Below are 21748 nucleotides of genomic sequence, written 5' to 3' on the forward strand. Positions count from 1 at the left end.
GCGGGAGGGTTGGGCGTGCAGGTGGGAGGCAGGTGTGCGGTCCAGTTCTGTCTTCAGCAGGCATGCAAATAGGTTCCCTGCGGTCAGCAGTCCTGGCTCCAGCACGTCGGACAGCCTGGGGGGGCTTTACCTGCAGAGGTGCGCTGCCTGTCCTGCAGAAGTTCTGTTGCACTGGGTCTGGGTGGGGATCATGAATGTGCCCTTGTAACAAATTCCCAACTAATGTTGATCCTGGCGTTCCCGGGACCCTACTTAGAGAAGCAGGCTTCTAGAGCTGCACTGTCCACCTGTGACTATTTAAATCTAAAGTAATTAAAATTAAATAAAAATTTAAAAATTCAGTTCCTTGGTCGCCCTAGGCGCATTGGACAGCCCTGATACGGAACGTTGCCATCATCCTAGAAAATTCTATTGGGCAGCGCTGAGGTTTGAATCTCAGCACTAACGCTTACTGGTTGTATGAGTTTGGGTAAGTTACTTGACTTCTCTGTGCCTTCGTTTCCTAATCTGTAAGAGAGATCATAGTTCCTACCTCCTGGGATTGGTTTGAAGATTCAGTGGGTTCATTTGTGACGAGTGCTTGGCCAGTGGCTGGCTTACGGCAAACACTAATGAATGTTTATTACTGTTACAAGAAGCTGGGGGTGGTGGAGGTGTCGGTTACCAGCCTCAGGGTGGCAGGTAAGTTTCCCGGGGCTGCCAACCTCAGTTGTTTGGTAAAGGCTGCCCCAGGGTGCAGCGTTGTAGCATCTGGGAGCATGCCAAGCTGAGGAGGGAAGCTGACATGATTGTTCAGTGCCCATGGGGAGGGGGTAGTTTTTGCCATCCCTCCCCATTGCCCTGGTTCCCTAACGCACGGTCACGGGCTGAGCCTGCAGGAAGCAGAATCTGAGACGGGCTTTGTGTGCAGGAAGCTTACGGGGAGTGTGTGCGGGTCCACACCTGCGAAGGCAGCTGGATTGTGATGCAGTCACAGTCACGGCCTCCGCTGGCCCCGTGGGGAGCTCCAGGGAGGCCCTGCAGAGCTGTCCTGAGTTACGGCCAGAGGGCAGACCATGATCTTGGCTGAGATCTGATGACAAGTCCTGGACGGGGAGAGGGGTGAAGTTGGGAGCTGCTGGCTTCCTACCCGCCAGCAGCTCCACGGGCCAGTCCTGGTCCACGTGCCCAGAGCGGGGAGTGAGGGCGCGGCATGGGGAGTGGAGTGGAGTGGCTAGTCCCTGCCACTGGCCCCCACCTTTACCTGGGGGCTCAGTTGCTCCACTGTAAGGCGGGACCTTTGGAGCCGGTGGGCTCAGATGCCCCAGTGCTCAGATTCTCGCGCCCCCGGGCCCTGTGTTTGCTCCACTGGCCCCCCCCGGCAGCTGCACTGGCTCCCAGCTCCCCAGTCCCTTTGTTCCTGGGTGTGGGAAGGTTTCCTGGCCCCGTTTCTGCCTGGAAGTTCTGGGTTCCCCAGGGGATGCCGACCTCTTCCTTGGTCCTGGGTGAGCCGCCTTGGCTACCAGCTAGGCCAGACCCTCTCCCTGCCTCGTTTTACAGCGCCATCCCCCACCACTCCTCGCCCTTCATCCTGCCCTGGCCAGGCTCTTCGTGGACACCCCGGGGGCAGGGTCCGAAAGGGGGTCTCAGCCAGCCTGCTCGCTTCTCTGCGCGGCCAGCCCCGCCGGGCCTGCCGAGGGCTTTGTGCTGCCCTCACCGTTTCTCTGGGAAAGCCCTGGATGCCGGCCCCAGGAGTGGTGGGAGGTGGGGAACACGTGGCCCATAAAGGTCTCCCACATTAGGGAGGCCGTTAGACGAGAGACAGGGATGCTGGAGGTGGGGACACTGGGGTGGCCAGGAGTCCTCTTGGCGGTCTCCCGGGGCAGCTTCCGAGTGTGGCCTGCTGCTTCCTCCCGGGCGTGCTGGCGGAGGCCGAGTAGACAGTGTGGCGGAAGCTGGGCCGTTCCTGCCCACAGCCCGGGCAGACTTCCTTCCGGGCCACGCACAGCCCCTTTCTAGTCTGACGTCTCCAGGAACGCAGAACAGTCTTCTCTGGCCACACCAGAGACCGCCCAGACCACCCTCTCTCGCTCTGCCGGACACTTGGCTCTGCAGCCATGAGGGTCTGGATCTCAGGCCCTTGACCCGCCGCCCTCCATCACTGTTCATGGCGTTCCCTGAGAGGCTTCAAATGCAGTGGTTACAGGCAGACCCGGAGGCAGGCTGCCCTGGAGTCCACCTCCGCCGCGTGGTAGCACCCAGCGTCTCTGAGCCTCGGTTTCTTCACCTGCCGCGTGGAGTGATGATGGTGCCCACCTCCTCAGGTCGTCAGACCAGCTCCGACCTTGAGCCGCATACCCTGCCCCCATCCCTGTTGCCTGTTCTGAACCCTGGGGCTCAAGAATGCATACTGTGTGGGGGGTGAGGTGTAGCGAGGGGTGAGGTGACGTCATTGCCTGGAGATCCCCGGGGCAGCCTGGCACATAGTAGGTGTTCAGAGAAGGTTGGCTCCTTCCCCTGCCTGTCTCTGGCCTTCAGTGACCTCTTCTTGGCTGGAACCCCTGTGACATTTCGCCTCTGCCGACGTTATCCGACACCATTTCTGCCCTCACTGTGAATCTCCAACGTGATCCGTGTCCACAGCCATCCCTGAAGGGTGGAGACCAGCCTTGCACATCGGGTGTCTTGATCCCAGAGTCTCTGTTCCCAGTTAGTGCTCACTAACGACTGGTGGTGGGTCTTCTCGTAGAGATGGGAGCTGACGGGAGTAGCCAGATCCTCCACTCTTGACACCCCTCAAGGCTAACGGGGCTGGGGTTCCCCTCTTTTGCAGCATCAGCCTCCGAGAGTTGAAGACCATCTTGCCCCTGGTCAACTTCAAAGTGAGCAGCGCCAAGTTCCTCAAAGATAAGTTCGTGGTAAGTTTTGTGTCTCAGCCCGGCGATTTTGTGAACCCAGGGCTACGTGAAGCCACTACGTGCCTTTGAGCTCCATTGAATGGTGCCCAAGGAAGTCCCCCGCCTCCAGATTCATCCATCCTAGTCCAGACAGAGGGATTGTGTGAAGACCTTAAGCCCGTGTTCTCAGTCGTGGCAGAGGACGTCATCCACGAAGACTGCGTTCACCGAGCTGCTTGACTTGGGATGTTTCCACCAGTCCAACTTTCCCTTTCCCTTTCCCTCACTACCCCACAGCCTGGTTGCCTTTTAATAATATGAACACATGTGTTTCTTCTGGAAAATATTATGGAAGATTCCTTATGTAGGTTGCCAGGGATGTGGCGTTTTGTATTCAGGTCCTGATAGCGTAGTTGTCAGAGGCGACTCTTCTCTGCCCTTCCCCTCTCCTCGCACCCACCCCTCCCTTCATCCACTGATCCTTCCTTCCACCCATCCTCCCATCCTCCCATCCCTCCATCCCTCCATCCCTCCATCCCTCCATCCCTCCATCCCTCCATCCTCCCATCCCTCCATCCCTCCTTCTGCCCATCATTTAATTTGTTTATGTTCTTGTGTAATTAAGCCATTGGTAGATCTGAGGCGGGTCATTCCATGAGTGATGGGGTAGCATAGGTCAGGTGGGGCTCTTCTGAAGGGTGTAAGGATGGAGGTGATCCATAGGCATTCTTTCTGGCCTTCAGAGAGATAGTGACTCTCGTCAAGGAGCCCAACAACACTCCATCCCAATAGTCCCAGTTGGTGGACTCCCAGGGGCATGTCACAGGATTCCTCAGCTGAAGAAGCTCATTCATTTTTATACCAGTGAGCTCCCGGAACAGTTAACCCACTTTATGGCTTATCAAGCCATCTTTTGGCCCGCCCCCATCATTCGAACTGGTCCAAGAAGGCGAAACCAGAGAAGGGTGGGGACTAACAGAAGAGAGATGGGAGAGGCATTTACCACTGACCGCCACGTAGTTGGAATTTTGTTCCTTATCAAGCCTTTACCAAGCAGGTGCTACGTGGATGTTCTCTGGTTTGGTTTCAGGGAAGTCCGAGGAGGGTAATGGTGGTTCTCCCATTTTACAGATGAAGAAACGGAGGGTCTGAGAGGGTCAAGTGATTTGCCCAAAGCTGTTAAGCCATTCAGGGGACAGACCTGGAGTTGAGCTCTGTTAATTCTAAGGGCTCGGTTCATTTTCTTATGCTTTTAAAAATGACCTATCTGTACATACCCTATAAATATGTCTAGATTTGAAAGTGTCTTCTGCCCCCAGAAGGAGGAGTTCTGCATTATGGCACTTGGAATTCTGGCTAAGATCCTTCCCTTCTGGGGAGTCAAGGGAAGGATCTCACCAGGGATCCCTGGTGGGTATGTTCTCCAGGCAGATAAATTAGGAAACTTGTGGATAGTTGGGTTCAGAGGAATGCAAGTTTGATTTTAACCAGTGTTGTAGCAGAGCCATGGTATTTCTGTGAACAGGGAAGAGGCATTCTTGTGGTGGACAAGAAAAATCGTGTGGTCACTTTTTTTTATATATTTACAGGAAATAGGCGCACACAAAGATGAACTCAGCTTTGAACAGTTCCATCTCTTCTATAAAAAACTTATGTTTGAACAGCAGAAATTGGTAAGATGCTTCTTTTTTTCCATTCCCTTTTTGAAGGTTTTGATAGTCTTATCTTACCTTACTTTTAAAAATTGAAGTATAGTTGGTGTACAATATTATATGAGTTACAGGTGTACAATTCGCAATTTTTAAAGGTTATCCTCCATTTATAGTTATTATAGAATATGGGTTATAGCCCCTGTGTTGTACAGTGTATGCTTGTAGCTTATTTTATATGTAATAGTTTGTACCTCTTAATCCCCTACCCCTATACTGCCCCTCCTCCCTTCCCTCTCCCTACTGGTAACCACTAATTTGTTCTCCGTATCTGTGAGTCTGTTTCTTTTTTTGACATATTCACTAGTTTGTTGTATGTTTTAGATTCCACGTGTAAGTGATATCACATAGTATTTGTCTTTCTCTGTCTGACTGACTTCACTTAGCAGGATACCCTCCAAGTCCATCCGTGTTGTTGCCAATGGCAAATATTTCATTCTTGTTTATGGCTGAGTAGTATTCCACTGTGTGTGTGTGTGTGTCTATATATCTGTATATCTGTCACATCTCCTTTATCCGTTCATCTGCTGGTGGACACTTAGGTTGCTTCTATATCTTGACAATTATTAACCATGCTGCCGTGAACATCGGGGTGCATGTATCTTTTCGAATTAGTGCTTTTCTTTCTTTCGGATACATACCCAGGAGTGGACGTGCTGGGTCATATGGTGAGTCTGTTTTTAGTTTTCTGAGAAACCTCCATACTGTTTTCCACAGTGGCTGCATCAGTTTATATTCCCACCAACAGGGTAGGAGGGTTTCCTTTTCTACACACCCTCCCCAGCGTTTGTTATTTGTGTTCTTTTTGATGATGGCCACTCTGACGAGTCTGAGGTGGTATCTCATTGTGGTTTGGATTTGCATTTCCCTGATGATTAGTGATGTTGAGCATCTTTTCTTGTGCCTGTCGGCCATCTGCCTGGGTAAGATGATTCTTGAGCAAATGATCGAATGATGTTTTTGTTTCCCCTGTGTTTCAAAGTCCAGCATGTTCCTAAGAGACCCATGAGATGTGTTCTGTCTCCCTTCTAGTCAAGGAAATATCAAGTGGGAATGGCAGTGACATCATAGTTTCATCTGTTAGATTGGCAAAAGTTTTAAATGTTATAGAGCTATGGCGACAGTGTGGGGAAATGGTGCTCTCATACCTTCGCGGTGGGAATATGAGTGGCCGTCAGTCTGATTGGAGTTTAGTCTGAGCCTATTAAAGTAAAAAAAGTTCTACTAACTCTACCATCTTGTTCTGGAAGAAAATTTACCAAGTTATTAATAGTAACTTGTCTCTGGGTTGAGGGATTTTTGTATGTTGTTCTTTTTATACTTTTATTCCTTGTTAATGAGAATATGTTTTTCGATTAAGATAATATGCTATTGGGACTTCCCTGGTGGCACAGTGGTTAAGAACCCACCTGCCAATGCAGGGGACACAGGTTTGAGCCCTGGTCCGGAAAGATCCCACATGCCACGGAGCAACTAAGCCCGTGTGCCACAACTACTGAGCCTGTGTTCTGGAGCCTGCGAGCCACAACTACTGAGCCCGCATTGCCACAACTACTGAAGCCCGCGCACCTAGAGCCTGTGCTCCGCAACAAGAGAAGCCACCGCAGTGAGAAGCCTGCGCACCGCAACGAAGACTAGCCCCGGCTCACCGCAACTAGAGGAAGCCTGTGGGCAGCAGTGAAGACCCAACGCAGCCAAAAATAAATTTAAATCAATAAATTTATTAAAGAAAAGATAATATGCTATTTTAAAATTAAATTAAGATGTGCGTACATTTTGACCTGACAGTGGCATTTTGGGGCCTCTGTTTTAGAGAAGTGAAAGCACTGAGGCCTAAGAGTGTATCACTAGATTGTTTATTGCAGCATTATTTATGCTGGCAAAATACTTGGGAGCCATCTGAATGCCTCTCAGTAGAGCAAAAGCTGGGTAAGTTATGGTCCATCCATACTGTGTGACACTGTGCAGCTGATTAAGAAGCCTGAGTCCATTGTGTTTCTGTCCATCTGGAGGGATGTTCATGGTATTTTGTGAGGAAAACCAGCTGCAGATTCATGCAGGGAGCTAGGTCTGATTTTTTGGTAACAAACTACTCCTCCTATATATGTTTGTGAGTGTTTTTTATGAACAAGGAGAAGGTATGGAAGAGTATACACACCTCATGTTTAATGGTTTTTTTTAATAGATTACTGTGGTTTAAATTTATTTATTTTATTTATTTATTTTTGGCTGCATTGGGTCTTTGTTGCTGCATGTGGGCTTTCTCTAGTTGTGGCGAGAGGGGCCTACTCTTCGTTACGGTGCACAGGCTTCTCATTGCTGTGGCTTCTCTTGTTGCGGAGCGTGGGTTCTAGGCACGCAGGCTTGGTAGTTGTGGCAGGTGGGCCCTAGAGCGCAGGCTCAGTAGTTGTGGCTTGTGGGCTCTAGAGCACAGGCTCAGTAGTTGTCGTGCATGGGTTTAGTTACTCCACAGCATGTGGGATCTTCCCGGACCAGAGGTCGAACCCGTGTCCCCTGCATTGGCAGGCGGATTCTTAACCACTGCGCCACCAGGGAAGTCCCTCATATTTAATATTGAGTTTGTGTATGTCCTGGAGGGATTTGGAAAGATGCTCAGGAGAGATAATTCAATTTGTCTTTGTACCACTCCGTTTTCAACTTGTTCCAAGTAGCACATTACTTTTGCAATTAAAAAAAATGTCCCATAAAGCATAAGGCTTAAAAAGGGAGGCATTCAGTTCAGTGCAGGGAGTGGCGTGCCTGGTGTGTGGTTACTGCTGTTACTGTTGGAAAAGGGCTTTGCAGGGGGCTGAGGTGGGTCCAGAGCAGAGCCGCGAGGGAGCAGAGAGTGGGTAGGACTTGCAGCAAGACAGATCTGCTTTCTTCGGCTGTGTGACCTTGGGCCAGCCACTGACCACTCCCAGCCTCGGTCTTCTCATCTGTGCAATTGGGGCTATGATTCCTGCCCCACCGGGCTCTGCGGAGGACTGACGAGGGACTGGAGGTCAAGAGTGCAGGCATTTTAAAGTGATGAGTGTGAAAGACAGTTATCAGTTGCCTTCTCCCTGCAGGCTGGGCGCAGGATGAGGCCTCTTGTTAGATGACCACTGGCCTTGGGACTTCGGATGTATCTGAGGTAGAGAAATGGGAGAAGCATTTCTTGTCTGCGTAGATTGGGGAAAAATACATTATTTCATAGAGTAAAAGATTCAGTTGCAGTGTGTTCACTTTTTCACACAAGTGATAATTAGTTTGCCAAATAGAGTAGAAAGATCGTAGGCTTTGGAGGTTGAAAGACCTGTGTTCCAGCCCCAACTTGACCTCTAACTGACCAAGTGATTTTGGGGAAAGCCATCTTTCCCCCCGTCACTCAGCCTCCTCTGTAAAAATGAAGGTATTAAATCAGGTCATCGGTTATACAACTTTAAAGCTATCTAACCCTGCTCCCCTTTTTTGTACGAAACCTTAATTAAGAAAACTCTGCTGCATAAAAGCTGATCAGAACACTTTTTGTGTTAAAATCTGTATCTTTCATTCATAATCAATTCTTGAGAGCAAGGAAAATGTTGTGATGATAGTATATAAATGAAACCCAGAATAATGCCAATTGCTGTCTTAGGCAGTTGACCAGAACTGAGAAAAACTTGATTCGCTCAAGATAAGTAGTTGCAAAAAGCAGGTTTTATAATCGTTTGTCTGGAAATTTCAAGATACTGTCTCATCAGGCAGAGAGCAGGCGAAGCTTGGGAATAAGGTTCCCATGAAAGCTGCTGCACCTGCCAGTACAGGTTACCCGCCACCGATGGTCTCCACCGCGATAAAATTCCACACAAGAGCACTTTGCATTGCGGTTCTTTCTAAAGCTCATGTATGTGTGTTTGAGAGGGAGAAGGAAGGGAAAGAAATTTGTGTCAGATTTCTGCAGAATCCCTGAGTCCTCTGGGGGTACCCTAGATGGCCCAGTTTTGGGGAAAAACATCTGTACGTACCAGAGGTTACCCTGGTGGCCAGCATGCCACATGCAGCCAGCATTCGGCTCTACTTGGCCTAATGGTTTAAATGTTTTTTCAATGAATTGCCTACATTTAAAACTTGGGAGATTTCTTATTAAGATCCAGATTTTTCACTTCTCTTGGGGGAAAAAAAAATCGAGATCTGGCTATATTTGGCAGCCTCTGAGCGGAGGGAAGCATGCTTTCTCTGGTTTGCCCCAGCCCTTCCCCCAACCCCCCATCCAGCTCTCTCTGCTAATTTATGTCACCTACCCAGTCCCTAAGACCTTCTGGGTCAACAGCCTCTCCATCACTGGAGGGTATAACTGTCCAGTCTGGCCACTGCATATTTTAATTCAGTGACTTGGAATTTGAATAACAAAGCCCCAGGCTCTATAGATAGTTACTGGCCAACTTGAGAAGGCCTCAGTGCTTTTGCGTAGGTAACTGCTTCTCCCTTGTCAGCGTATCATTTACTTACTGATCTCCTCACTAGAAGCTCAGGGCAGAGAAAAGCATTACCTCCGTGCTGTTAGGGGCTCAGCTGGCTTTCCTGGGCTCCTTGGGGAGACAGGGCCATTCGTGCTGATTGATGATGCCCAGACCTAAATCCAGGGAGTGGGGTCCTGCTTAGCAGTAGCTCCAGGTTTCCAGCTTGAAGTGGCCAGTCCCTCCTTGTGTCTAACCACCCGCTTACGTTGCTGCTGTGAAGCCTCAAAGCTTCCAACAGTTTGGCAGCAGCAGGAAGATAAGCAATTTAATTCCATGTGTGTCCCCCTGGGCGGGGGGACATACCTCTAACTAGGCTGTCATAACAGTATTGGGAATAAAGATCAGAGCTAACATTTCCTAAGTGTGACCTCTGTGCTGGGCGCTGTGCTATATGTCTTACATACATTGAATTCTCCTGGCAACCCTGTGGGAGAGGTACTGCTCTTATCCTCACGTTGGGGATGAACTTGCTGACACTCGGGTTACTTGCCGGAGGTCGTGAGGTTGGTAGAGCCGCAGAGCTAGAATTTGAGTTCTCCTGTGCTCAGCTTCACTGCCCACCCGCTGGTACTTCTTTTGAATTTTTTAAACTTTGGTAGTAAGGGAAATGTCAAACAGAGACAAGCAGAGATAATAGTATAACAAACCCCCAAGCACCTGGCAGCCAGTTTTCAGCAATGGTCAACTCACGGTCATCTTATTTCATCTATGCCCTTACCCACCTCCCTCTCCTCAGATGGTTTTGAAGCAAACCTAAGACCTTGTGTTTTTTCTTCCTTAAATATTTGAATCTAATACCCAGCTTCATCACTGCTACTTTGCTGCCTCCCCAGCAAACCTGTGAAGTCCCCCCTTGGTTACTGGAGGCTGGGGGTCTGGCATTTACAGGCCCTGATTATGAGTGAAGATGGTTGACTGATATCACTCTTGGTCTCGGCCCAGGACTGGAGTTTCAACCCCATGGGATGAGGTGGTTGGGTTACTGTTGATTCGTCTGTTTTTACCCCCTGCCGTTTCGCATGCTCTATTCTTGCTGCCCTCTGGTAGATTAGTTTGGAAATGCGTTAGCGTTCTGTATTACTCATGTATTGCTTACGTATTATGTGTGTGAGTTCTGTACTGCTGGCGTGTACGTAACAGTATTACCACGATGCACGTTCTCTCTCTCAGTTTCTGGGGCTCAGGCATCCAGGTGTGCCTTAGGCTGGATTCTCTGCTTTGGGGTTTCACAAAAAGCTGCGTTTAAGATTTCCACTGAGGCTGTGGTCTCATCTGAGGCTCAGATGGGAAAAGATCGGCTTCCGTGCTCATGCGGTGGTAGCAGCATTCAGTTCCTTGCCGTTGTAGGACTGAGGGCTCCAGCTTCTTGTTGGCTGCCCGCGGCTCCTAGTGGCTGCCCACGGCTTCTCCGTGTATGGGGCTCCCTGCCTGGCTGTTTGTTTCCTCAAAGCCAGCAAGACAGGTTCTCCAAGCATATAAAAACATCATCATGTAATCATATGCACATAACTGTGTATCTCCGTTACCTTTGCAAGTTACAGGGATAAGGCAAGAGTTTGCATACCAGGAGATGGGGATACTGGGGCTGTCTGTCCCCCATGGGTTCCCATGAACCCAAGTCTGAGTCGCTCTCCAGCAGCTCAGAAATAATCAGTAATCGACTCACAAATTATGTCCAGTGCAGTTGAAAGAACAAATGCCTTCCCGGCCTTGCAAGGTGCCAGGGAACATAAACACACACAGCTCTCTGCCATCCCATTACTATCCCACTGGGGTCTGAATATAGGTGATTTCTGTTGCTTGTTTGCCTGTTAAAGTAGAAAACAACTCTGCTATAATTTAAGGTGGCACTGATTTTCCTTTAGCGCTGCTTTTGGCTAGGAGCAGTGTTAGATTTCCTGACCATCATGGGGCAACGGTGGCTATCCTAGACGGTTGTTGCGAAGATTAAAAGCACTAGTAGAAAAAAAACAACTGGAAGGTCTCAGTCAGCCAGCACCGGGTCTGGCATGCAAAGCTGCCCTCAGAGCGTGGTATCTGCTATTACTGTCAGCCTGTCTCTACGAGGCAGAACCCCCCTGGGAGGAGGTGAGGGCAGCCGGCCTCTGGTGCGCTTGCTTTCTGTCCTGTTTCTAAAAGACCATCTTGGACACAGAAGCAACCTAAATGTCCATCAACAGAGGAACGGATGAAGAAGATGTGGTCCATATATACAATGGAATATTACTCAGCCATGAAAAAAGAATGGAATAATGCCATTTGTAGCCATGTGGATGGACCTAGAGACTATCATACTCAGTGAAGTAAGTCAGAAAGAGAAAGACAAATATCATACGATATCACTTATATGTGGAATCTAAAATATGACACAACTGAAGTTAACTGTGTGAAACAGAAACAGACCCACAGGCGTAGAGAACAAACTCGTGGTTGCCAAGGGAGAGGGGAGGGGGAATGGGGGAGGGATGGATTGGGAGTTTGGGATTAGTAGATGCAAACTATTATATAGAGAATGGACAGACAACGAGGTCCTACTGTATAGCACAGGAAACTATATTCAGTATCCTGTAATAAACCATAATGGAAAAGAATATATAGATATCTATATAGATATAGGTATATAACTGAATCACTTTGCTGTGTGGCAGAAATTAACACAGCATTGTAATCTTCAATAAAATAAATTTTTAAAAAAAGACCATCTTGGTCACAATCAGTGGATTTCCCAGCATGTCCTTTGATATCTCATGTACTGAAGCAGAAGACTAGGCAGCCCTCGACAGGAAATTTGTTTCTGATATCTGGATACATTTTACTATAAGCAAAGTAATGCATATTCAGTCCATACAAGTTGAAAGTGCATTATAAAATAAAAAGGAAATTAAACTACCTGCAAGCCTACCCGTGATTAGACCTACAATTAAACGCTCAATAAGAAGTTTGATGTTTTCTCTTCCAGATTTTCCATGGGTGCGAGCGTGTGGGAAGAGAGCGACTAACATTCTGTCATATGTTGGTGGAGGAGTCTAGGGAGTGTCACAGGCTATCCTAATCAGTGGTCAGGGGAGAGAAGGATCCCCAGTGCAGAAGTTAGCAGTGAATCGGGTTAGCTTTCCTATCACTGCGGTTTGTCCCCATGGCCGCTTCACATGACCTGCAAAGCACAGACACTGTGGAGGGCAAGTTACAGCCCCAGAGGATGTGATCACCCACAACGATGTGGGAAGATGCAATTCCCTGACCTTAGGTGGACCTCTGGGCCGTCATTTCTGTCCCCTCCCTTTGGCATAGCCCCTTCCCTTGTCTAGCTGGTAACTGCCTCTTCTCCTGAGGACCAAAAGTCATAGGTTACTTTTCCCTGTCGCCTTTTTTTTTTATTATTATTATTTTTTATTTTTGGCTGCGTTGGGTCTTCGTTGCGGTGCGCGGGCTTCTCATTGCAGTGGCTTCTCTTATTGCGGAGCACGGCGCGCGGTCTTCAGTAGCTGTGGGTCACGGGCTTAGTTGCTCCGCGGCATGTGGGATCTTCCCGGGCCAGGGCCCGAACCCGCGTCCTCTGCATTGGCAGGCGGACTCCTAACCACTGCGCCACCAGGGAAGCCCTCCCTGTAACCTTTTAACTTAACTTAATTTTAATTTAATTTAGTTTCCCTGTAGCCTTTTACTTTTCCCCAGAGAAATTAATTTATTATTTTAGTCATCCATTCAATAAACGGGTGACACAAGAAGGCACAGTGGTCAACTAAACAGACGTCACCCTGACCTTATTGAGCCTTTATTGGGGTCGCAGGGCGTCAGAGGTGTTGCCCAGAGTCACAGAGGGCTGAATGCCCTGGCTTGGTAGGATTTGGCCATGTAACCGTACATGGCAATGTGAAGATAAGTTAATTGCTGCCTCCCCTGTGTGCTCATAGTATCTAGAGCGTTCTGCCCTCGTTGCTGGGATGTTGTCATTTATATTATGTGCCTTTGCACATACTGTGTGGGGCAGTGGCGATGGACCAGGGGGGACCTGGATTGAAACTCTGGCCCCTTGATGTTCTCGGTATATAACCTTGGAACAATTACGTGTGCTCCCTGAGCCCGTTTCTTGCTTCTGAAACAGGGTTTATTTTACTGCTTTCCTAATAGGATCGGCACAAGGAGTAACTGAGGTCGGGGCTGCCCTGCATCAGCTCGCAATCGTGCCGTGTCCGTTTCCCAGGGCGGCCGTAACAAAGGACCCACACTGAGTGGCTTAAAAGAGCCAGAACTTCATTCTCTCACAGTTCTAGAGGTTAAGTCTGAAGCCAGGTGTGGGCAGAGCCACACCCCTTCTGATGGCTCTAGGGGACCATCTGTTCCTCGCCTCTCTGCAGCCTCTGCCGTTTGGTGGCGATCCTGGGTGCGCCTTACCTTGTAGACGCACCTCTCCAGTCTCTGCCTCCATCATCCCATGGGCACCGTCTCTCTGTGTGTCTGTCTGCAGATCTCCCTCTTTGTAAGGACTCCATTCATTGGATTTAGGGCCACCCTAATCTAGCATGACCTCCACTTAACTTGATGGCATCTTCAAAGACCCTGTTTCCAAATAAGGCTGCATTCACAGGTGGTGTTAGGACTTGGACGTGCCTTTTGGGGGACGCGGTTCTACCCATAGCACATGCTGCACATTCTTCCATCTTTAGAACATCCTCCTGACACACCTCCCCCTTCCGGCTGCCGCCCCATTTCTCTGACCCTGTAGAGTGACCTGTTCAGAGAGTGCCATCGGCGCCACCGTCTGCGCTTGCTTCCCTCCCTCCACCTCTGGAGCCCATTCCAGTCGTGTTTCCGTGCCTCCTACCCCACAGCAGTTCACCTTGTCCCATTACCACCGACCTCCGCCTTGACAGGTACAGTGGTCCACCCTCTGGTCTTTGTTTCGTTCGCTCCGTGGCATGTGACCCGCGTGGCAGTTGGCCGCTCTCTCCTTGATGTTGTCGCTTGGGTTTTGGGTGCTGCACTGTCTTCCTCCTCCTCGTGCGTCGCCTCCTGCTGGCTCTCAGCCTCTTTAGCTGGGTCTTCGGTTTCTCGGCGTCTGATGGTTGCATGACCCAGGTGAGGCCGGTGCTTCGCCGGCAAGTGCTGATACCAGTTGTTAAACTAGTTGCTGCCGGAGGGAGCTGGTGACTCCCCTCTGCCCCACCAACCCGCTGGTCCCCCAGAGTCTTGAGTGGACCCCACGGGGGACCATGCAGTGCCCGTCAGCTCCTCAGCCAGCCCCCTGCTCACACGCACTGGCGTGTCCTCAAGCGTCTGTGGCCAGAGATGGTGAGGGACAGCTTTCCCTGCAGTTATGCTGACACCCAGGCGGAGAAACGCCCAGTACCCGCTGCACCCCCAGAATGGCCTCCCAGCTGCTTTCAGGAAAAGACCCACCATGCTATTGCTGGTTTTTTGTACATCCCTACCCAAAACTCAGTCCACAGAACTCTTGTCTTCTCTGTTTACTCTTGGTGTGATCCTATCTGGTCCCCCGGCTTCAAATAGCATCTTTATGCTGATTACTCCCAGAAACACGTCTCCGGCCCCCACGTCTCCCCTGAATGCCAGACTCCCCTGATTGCCAGCTTGCCTCGCATCTCACGCTAGAGTGTCCAGAAGAGGCGGCGTGATACTCAGCACCGACCCCCACCTCCACTGCCATGACCCATACCTGGCCACCCCATTGGGACAGCCCAGGAATCGTCCTGATTCCTCTCTCCCACTTCCCATGACCCCTGCCCCCCAGTGCATTCTGCCCATCTCCTAACGTATCCTCAGGCACCTTGGCCTTTGAATTCTGAGAGAACTGGGTTTGCTTCCATGTGTGCTACCTGAGTGGTGAGCCCTGGGCTGGTCATATTTGCGTCTTCGATTTTAGTGCGTTCTCTGCCCTGCTCTGTACCCCGAGGGGCTGATTCTTACAAAGAAGTTCCCAGGCACCTCTGCCTCCAGGGGGTTCAGCAAATGGGGTGACAGGAGATTGCGGGCAGAGGAGTGGGGAAGCTGAGGTGTTGCTCCCCATCTTTCCTGGCTCTGGAGCATCTCCACAGTAGAGGCACCTCCTCCTGCATCCCAGCTCCTCATGTAGCTGAAATGGGGTGCAGCTTTTTCTGTACATCATCGCAAGGCAAGGCAAGGCAGGGGCTGGCTTTGAGTAAGGACCGCGTGGAGTGGACAGTTGAAGGGGGGTCACAGATGGCCTTTCTCCAACGTAGGGAAACCAGTTTCGGGATTTGGGTTTGGAAAGGATCCGGCCTTAAGCACCAGATTGACCCAGTGATCTAAGGGCCAAATGACTCCAGATAACAAACAGCTGGCACTGCCTAAAGTCCCTTTTCTTTTTAAAATCAATAGCCTTGCTGTAAATGACACATAGATGAAAGGAAGTACTTCTAAGTCATTCTGAAAGCGATTCCTCATCATTTTTGGTGACCTGCTTCCTTGAGATGCTCATTAAAGCTGTGCATCATCTTTCCAGAAAAAAAAACCCCAACATATTTGCACAGACTTATGCAGATCCCCTGATTCTTCCCAGGGGCCTGTGGATACCTGTTCTAGAACATAGAGCTTCCACGTCATCCTGGAGTGCAAGCAGTTTGGCAAGAGGACTTGGGGAATCTAGAGCAGGAGTTGTTTTATATCGTTAGCATTTGTAACCCGCCAGGGGCTACATTTCCATCTGTGCTCTGAATTACTCAAATGCTTATCCAATCACAGTCTCATTAAAGATTATTTCAGTGATGCTACCTAGCCAGAAATAGACGCAGTATGGGTGTGCCTGTGTGTGGCGTGTGAGTGTGTGCGTGCATGCATGCGTGCGCGTGCATGTGGAAAATGCGTGGCCAGTGAGTGGAGGCTGGGGGTTGGGGGACCCCAGGCCTTCCTGGTGGAGGAGCTCGCCATCCTTCCATCAGTGGTTGGGAGATCAGTAGGCCATGAAGTGTAGGACCAGAGCTGTCGAATATTTGTTTCTTTCTCTTGAATTCAAGGATTAGAAATGAGCTCATTGAAATATTAAGGATTGGAAATGTACCCGTGAGGGTGCAGAAAAGGGTGTGCATTCTCTGGTGGGCCTGCGGGTCAGGACAGCTGTTTTGAAAGCAATTTGGTGAATCTGCCACAGTACACACCCCGTGTCCAGGCGCTTTCCTGCCCAGGAAACTACCCACTGGAAACGCTGGCCCAAGTGCACAAAGATATACATGTATGAACGTTCTTTGTGGGACTGGATATAATAGCAGAAAATTGAAAGACAGACATGTTATGGAATACACTGTGGGTTTTGAAAGTAGTGAGGTAGGGCGCTTTGAGGTTGCTGAATAATACGTAAAGCTTGAAACAACAGCAAAAAGTTGGGAGACATAGATGTACTATAATATGATAAGATAGAATTAAATGAATAGCCATAAAACAGACTCGAGACGGAGAGCTGCCAAATCATCGAGTGGTTGCTTTTCAGAAAAAAGACTCTGCAAGGGTGAGGAAGACTTCCACCTTTTGTGTAAAGATGTAAATATTTGAACATTTGCAAGTCACATAAACGACAATGATAAGTTTTTAACAACAAAAACATCTGTTTATTTGCATTAAGTGGCTCGACTTGTCTAATGTTGTTTCATGGGTGTGTTCCTTCTGTTTTCTATTTTAGATTCTTGACGAATTCAAGAAGGATTCCTCCGTGTTCATCTTGGGGTGAGGCGCCTCTGCTGGGTTGTTGTTCTGGGTAGTTGTGCCGGGCGTTGGTGCCCTTGTGGGTCCTCCCAGCCTTGCCATCGGAACTCCAGGAGGTCACCTCTCTGGCAGGCACTGGTGGGGTCCCCCTGTTGGGGAACTGGCCGGCCCAAGCCTGTGTCACGAATAAACATGCACAGCAGCAGGGCTTGTGGAATGTTGGGAGGGTGACCCAGAAGGTTCTGTAGAGAAGCCTGCTTGCTTCAGGACCTCCTTTCCCAGAGGTGAGTTGGGGAAATGCCTGGCTAAGCAGAGTGAACTGAATTCAGATGAGTTGAAGCATATCAAGTGCTTCATGTGGTACATGGCAGGGCTCGTAAATAGCGACAATGATGTTATTATTAAAGCCTAAGTGCTGCAGGACTTGTCAGGACCTCTACTACACTTACTAATTCCCCTAAGTATAAAGTGGTCTATGTCCTCCGAGCCTGTCTACCTGGGAGAGATGTTTGCCATGGAGTTAATAGCGCCTAGAATGTGATTTGCGGCCCGCTGACCTGGGCCTGCTTTTTGGAAGCAGCCCTCATTGATGAGGATGCCCTGGCAACTGTTCCCTCTGTTACCTTCTAAGCCAGAAACCCCAAGACTCTAAAATGTATATAAAACGAATCCAATTCTTACGTGGTATTTTAATGAAAAGATTAGTATTGTTGGACCATGAGGCTGGTTAGGAAAGAAGGTTGGAAATGCACTCAGAGACAACAGACTTCTGGACCCTCAGTGTTTAGTAAAGAGAGAAAGCTTAAAGCTTGTTTTACCTCCTGTATTTCAAAAGAGACCCTCCACCTTCCACCCCCGCTGCATGTGCTCAGGGAAAAGTACAGATTTCCCCGGAATGCCCTGCTCTGCCGGATACACTTTCCATAGCGAACAGGGTTCCCAGTCCAGTGAGGTTCTGGTTTTCTGGTAGCTATGAGCATCCTCTCCACGAGGCCATCAGTCAGCAAGCTGCCGGCCGAGGTGGAATCTCCCTTTATTCAGAGTGAAGGGGTCCGTGTCAAATGGAAAACTCTCCCAGCAGCGGGCCTCTGCTCGCTCCACAGCTCTCATCTTGCAGGTTCCAGCTGATTCTCCCTGTCCGCCAGAGTTGGGGGCTTCATCTGGCCCGCACCCCTGCTTCAGAGCCCTCGACGGCTCAGCCAACTCTGGAGTCGTTTCTCCAGCATCGCCTACCCCAAACGCTCTCCACATCCAGCCCTGTCCGGGCGTTTGCTGTCCACGCCTGTCTGTGCCCGCCCGCCCTCCCTCCCCCTTCCTTCTGCCTTGCACCTGGACCACCTGGGAGCAGCCAAGTGTAGATTCCAGGGCCCAGTTCTCCCAGGTTCTGGTGTCAGGGCCCCTCTGAATCCTCCTGGGTCAGGCATGTCGTCTGGGTCACCTTCGTCTTCCTGTTGGCCAGCCTGCACCAGGCCCTGCGGGGGGCACTCGGCTGGGTGTCTGGGTGGCCATCCTGCTGGCTGGGATCGCCTCCTGACTGTTGGCTGCCCCTCTCTCAACACCCTCCCTTTCCCCGAGGACAGCAACACCGACCGGCCGGATGCCTCCGCTGTTCACCTGCACGACTTCCAGCGGTTTCTCTTACATGAACAGCAGGTGAGAGGACAGCAGGGCAGGGGCTTCTGGGGTGGGGCTGCCCCAGCGGTTGCTCACCTTCTCACCACCTGCCGTCATGAAACAGGTGTCGTCTCCCTGCTCAGTGCCACCTCGGGGGCTTAAACTCTGGAATCAGATTGGCCTCTCATCAGCCCCTTTCCCAGGCCCCAGCTGGAGGAAGGGAAGGAGGACACCACAGGGCGGGCGGACGGTGTGCTCACCTGCCGGCTTCTGCTCCTCTCAGCTCATCTCTGGTGTCGCTTCCCCAGGAAACCTTCCCTGACTCGTGGAGGGTGTGACTAAGGTGGATGAGCCTGCGGGTCCTCTGGGGGATAAGGTGGCACAGCTGTCCTTAAACAGATGACACGTGGACGTCTCCCGGAATGTTTGCGTGTGGGCTCCGAGCTGGTGGCTGAGTCAGAGTTTGTGTTGAGCAGTGGTTTTCTAGGGGATGGTTCTGCCCCAGGGCAGTGGCTGCAGACTCGACTCAGAGCTGCCACTGCCATCTGGTGCGTAGAGCCAGGGATGCTGCGCAATAACTAAAGGTGCACAGGTCAGCTCCCCGCCCCCCAACAAGGAATTACCCAACCCCACATGTCAGTAGTGCCTCAGCTGAGAAACTGAGTTAGAGTGAGAGAAACCTGACATCCTCTCACCTGCTGTGTGACCTTGGGCAGGTGGTTTGACCTTTCTGTGTCCCACTTTCCTCCTCTTTAAGTGGGGATGAGAACCCTACCTCTCAGAATTGTGGGGATTAGACAAGATGGCCTTGATCTTTTTTTTTTTTTTTTTTTTTTTTTTTGCGGTACGCAGGCCTCTCACTGTTGTGACCTCTCCTATTGCGGAGCACAGGCTCTGGACGCGCAGGCCCAGCGTCCATGGCTCACGGGCCCAGCCGCTCCGCGGCATGTGGGATCTTCCCGGACCAGGGCACGAACCCGTGTCCCCTGCATCGGCAGGCGGACTCTCAACCACTGCGCCACCAGGGAAGCCCATGGCCTTGATCTTTGTGTGTGTGTATGAGTACATGTATATTGCATAGTCACATATCTATTTCAAAGTTTTGTTTATATCACTGGCGTTTCATTTGCTTTTATTCTCTTTAGTTTTTTTTAATAGACTTTTTCATAATAACAATATATAGTCTTTTTCATAGTAATATTCAGTTCATTTACTTTAAAAAAAATACTGTGTATTATAGAACATCTCAAACATACACAAAAGTAGACAGACTGGCATCATAAGCCACCCTGTACCCATCACTCTGATTACAAAGAACATTCTGCCGCTTTGATTTTGTCCATCCTCCATCTCCATACCCACGTGTCTCCCTTCCCTTCTTTCCTTCTTCATTTACTTGCTGGCAAATTCTAAAGTAAACCCCGGACTGTGTATCATTCCATTTGAAAATACTTCAACGTGTCTCTCTTATGAAATGGACTTTTTTTTTTTTTTTTTAGAAAACATGGCCATAATACCCCTGCTACCCCTTTCACAATGAACACGAATTTCCTAGTGTCAGGCAGTACACATCCCACGTTCAGATGTCATTGATTGTAGGGAACGTAAACAGACGCACGCTTGCGCGAGGGGCAGAGCTGGTAGCTGCTGTGGTGCGTGATGAACGCTGACCGAGGGCTCTGAGATGTTGCGCTTTCCCCACGTGGGGTGAATGGCAGTGACCAAGAGAAGGCTTCCTTGCCCCGCCTGAGACTACAACCCAGGGCAGGTGAACCGAGGGGGGATCCGTGAATTCTGTTGAGCACGATTACACGCACGGTGCGGTGCTGCCAGGAGAGTGAAGCAGAGACAGAGGCCCAGGCTGTTTGCTTTTCCGCCGTGCGCTTCCTTGCGCTGAATTACTCAGTTTTGTACAGAGCCGTTGAAGTTAAACAGTTAAACTCCTAGAGACAAGTAGTCTTATATCCTGGAACCCACCACCTCGTGCTCAGTAATTTTATTTCAGGGGAGGCTCACAGGCTTTCCCTACACCGGCCCCGTGGCTGGGCTGCCCTCAGAGATCAGGGCTGTGGGCCTGGAGCAAGGTACAGGGCGTTAGGATCCCGCATCCGGGAGTGAGGATGCAGGCAGCCCATGAGCATGTGTGTGGGTGCGCGTGACGGGAACAAGATGTGCTGCCAGGGATGGGGCCCCTGAGCCGTACGTTTCGTGGACCCGGAATGTCCCAGCTTCCAGCGCTCTGTGGGATGCAGGCATGGAGCAGAGTCAGTGACCTAGGACGTTTGTTGGGGGTGGTGGATGCTCATATGTGGAATAACCACTGTAGCACTTGGTGTGCGAATTAGTACAGGTTTTTAGAAAACACATTGGCAATACACAATTAAAATGAAAACTTTGAAAAAAGGCTTATATACTTTGATTAAATAATTGCTCTCCTAGGAACTTATCCTAAATAATGGCAGCATTTTTAATAGAAGTGAGAACTTGGAACTGATCTGAGTTTCCACTCGAGGGCTGGTTAAATGCGCCACAGTCCAGCCCTGGGAGGCATGGGTGACACTGACTGACCCGGAACTGATGTGCCTGTGTTGGTCTTGGGCTCATCATTAGGTCAACTGAATTAATGACTGAAGCCTCAGCTTTCTTATTTATATAACTGGAGAATAATATTATATGTCCTGCCTGGGCTTATGTGAGTTCAAAATGAGCCACCATGTGACAAGGTTGAGCACAGAACCCGGTGGGCTGCCCCTGCCCAGTGTTGACGGCCTCACCATGCTGGTTCCTCTCATCACTACTCTGATCATTTTCATTATTACATTGATAGTTGCCCAACTCAATACCCCACACCAAGTAGATACATTTTTCTACCCCCCCAGACTATTCATATTTTAAACTCCTTTAGGTAGAAGATTTCTTATTTACAGCTAGTGCAGTTCCAGGTTATAGCAGCTAAGTTCCCATTTTTTTGTTTTTGTTTTTTAATTAACTAAGTAATTAATTTATTTGGCTGCATTGGGTCTTTGTTACTGCACGTGGGCTTTTCTCTCTAGTTGTGGCGAGCAGTGCGTGGGCTTCTCATTGCGGTGGCTTCTCTTGTTGCGGAGCATGGGCTCTAGGTGCGCGAGCTTCAGTAGCTGTAGCATGCGGGTTCAGTAGTTGCAGCTCGCAGGCCCTAGAGTGTGCAGGCTTCAGTAGTTGGGTGCGTGGGCTCAGTAGTTGTGGCACGCGGGCTCAGTAGTTGTGGCTCATGGGCTCTAGAGCACAGGCTCAGTAGTTGTGGCACACAGGCTTAGTTGCTCTGCGGCATGTGGCATCTTCCTGGACCAGGGATCGAACCCATGTCCACTGCATTGGCAGGCGGATTCTTAACTGCTGTGCCACCAGG

General features: G+C 50.0%; 1 protein-coding gene across 1 annotated transcript in view; it reads left to right on the top strand.

Moving 5' to 3' along the window:
- PLCG2 (phospholipase C gamma 2) overlaps positions 1 to 21748 on the top strand; it is a 146521-nt gene that overhangs the window by 69960 nt on the left and 54813 nt on the right. The window contains exons 6-9 of the mRNA XM_059998978.1: positions 2813 to 2897; positions 4466 to 4549; positions 16724 to 16767; positions 18327 to 18399. Coding sequence (XP_059854961.1) covers positions 2813 to 2897; positions 4466 to 4549; positions 16724 to 16767; positions 18327 to 18399 — 286 coding nt within the window. The remainder of the gene's footprint in view (positions 1 to 2812; positions 2898 to 4465; positions 4550 to 16723; positions 16768 to 18326; positions 18400 to 21748) is intronic.

This window comes from Delphinus delphis, chromosome 20, assembly GCF_949987515.2.
Source record: "Delphinus delphis chromosome 20, mDelDel1.2, whole genome shotgun sequence".
NCBI classification, from domain to species: domain Eukaryota; kingdom Metazoa; phylum Chordata; class Mammalia; order Artiodactyla; family Delphinidae; genus Delphinus; species Delphinus delphis.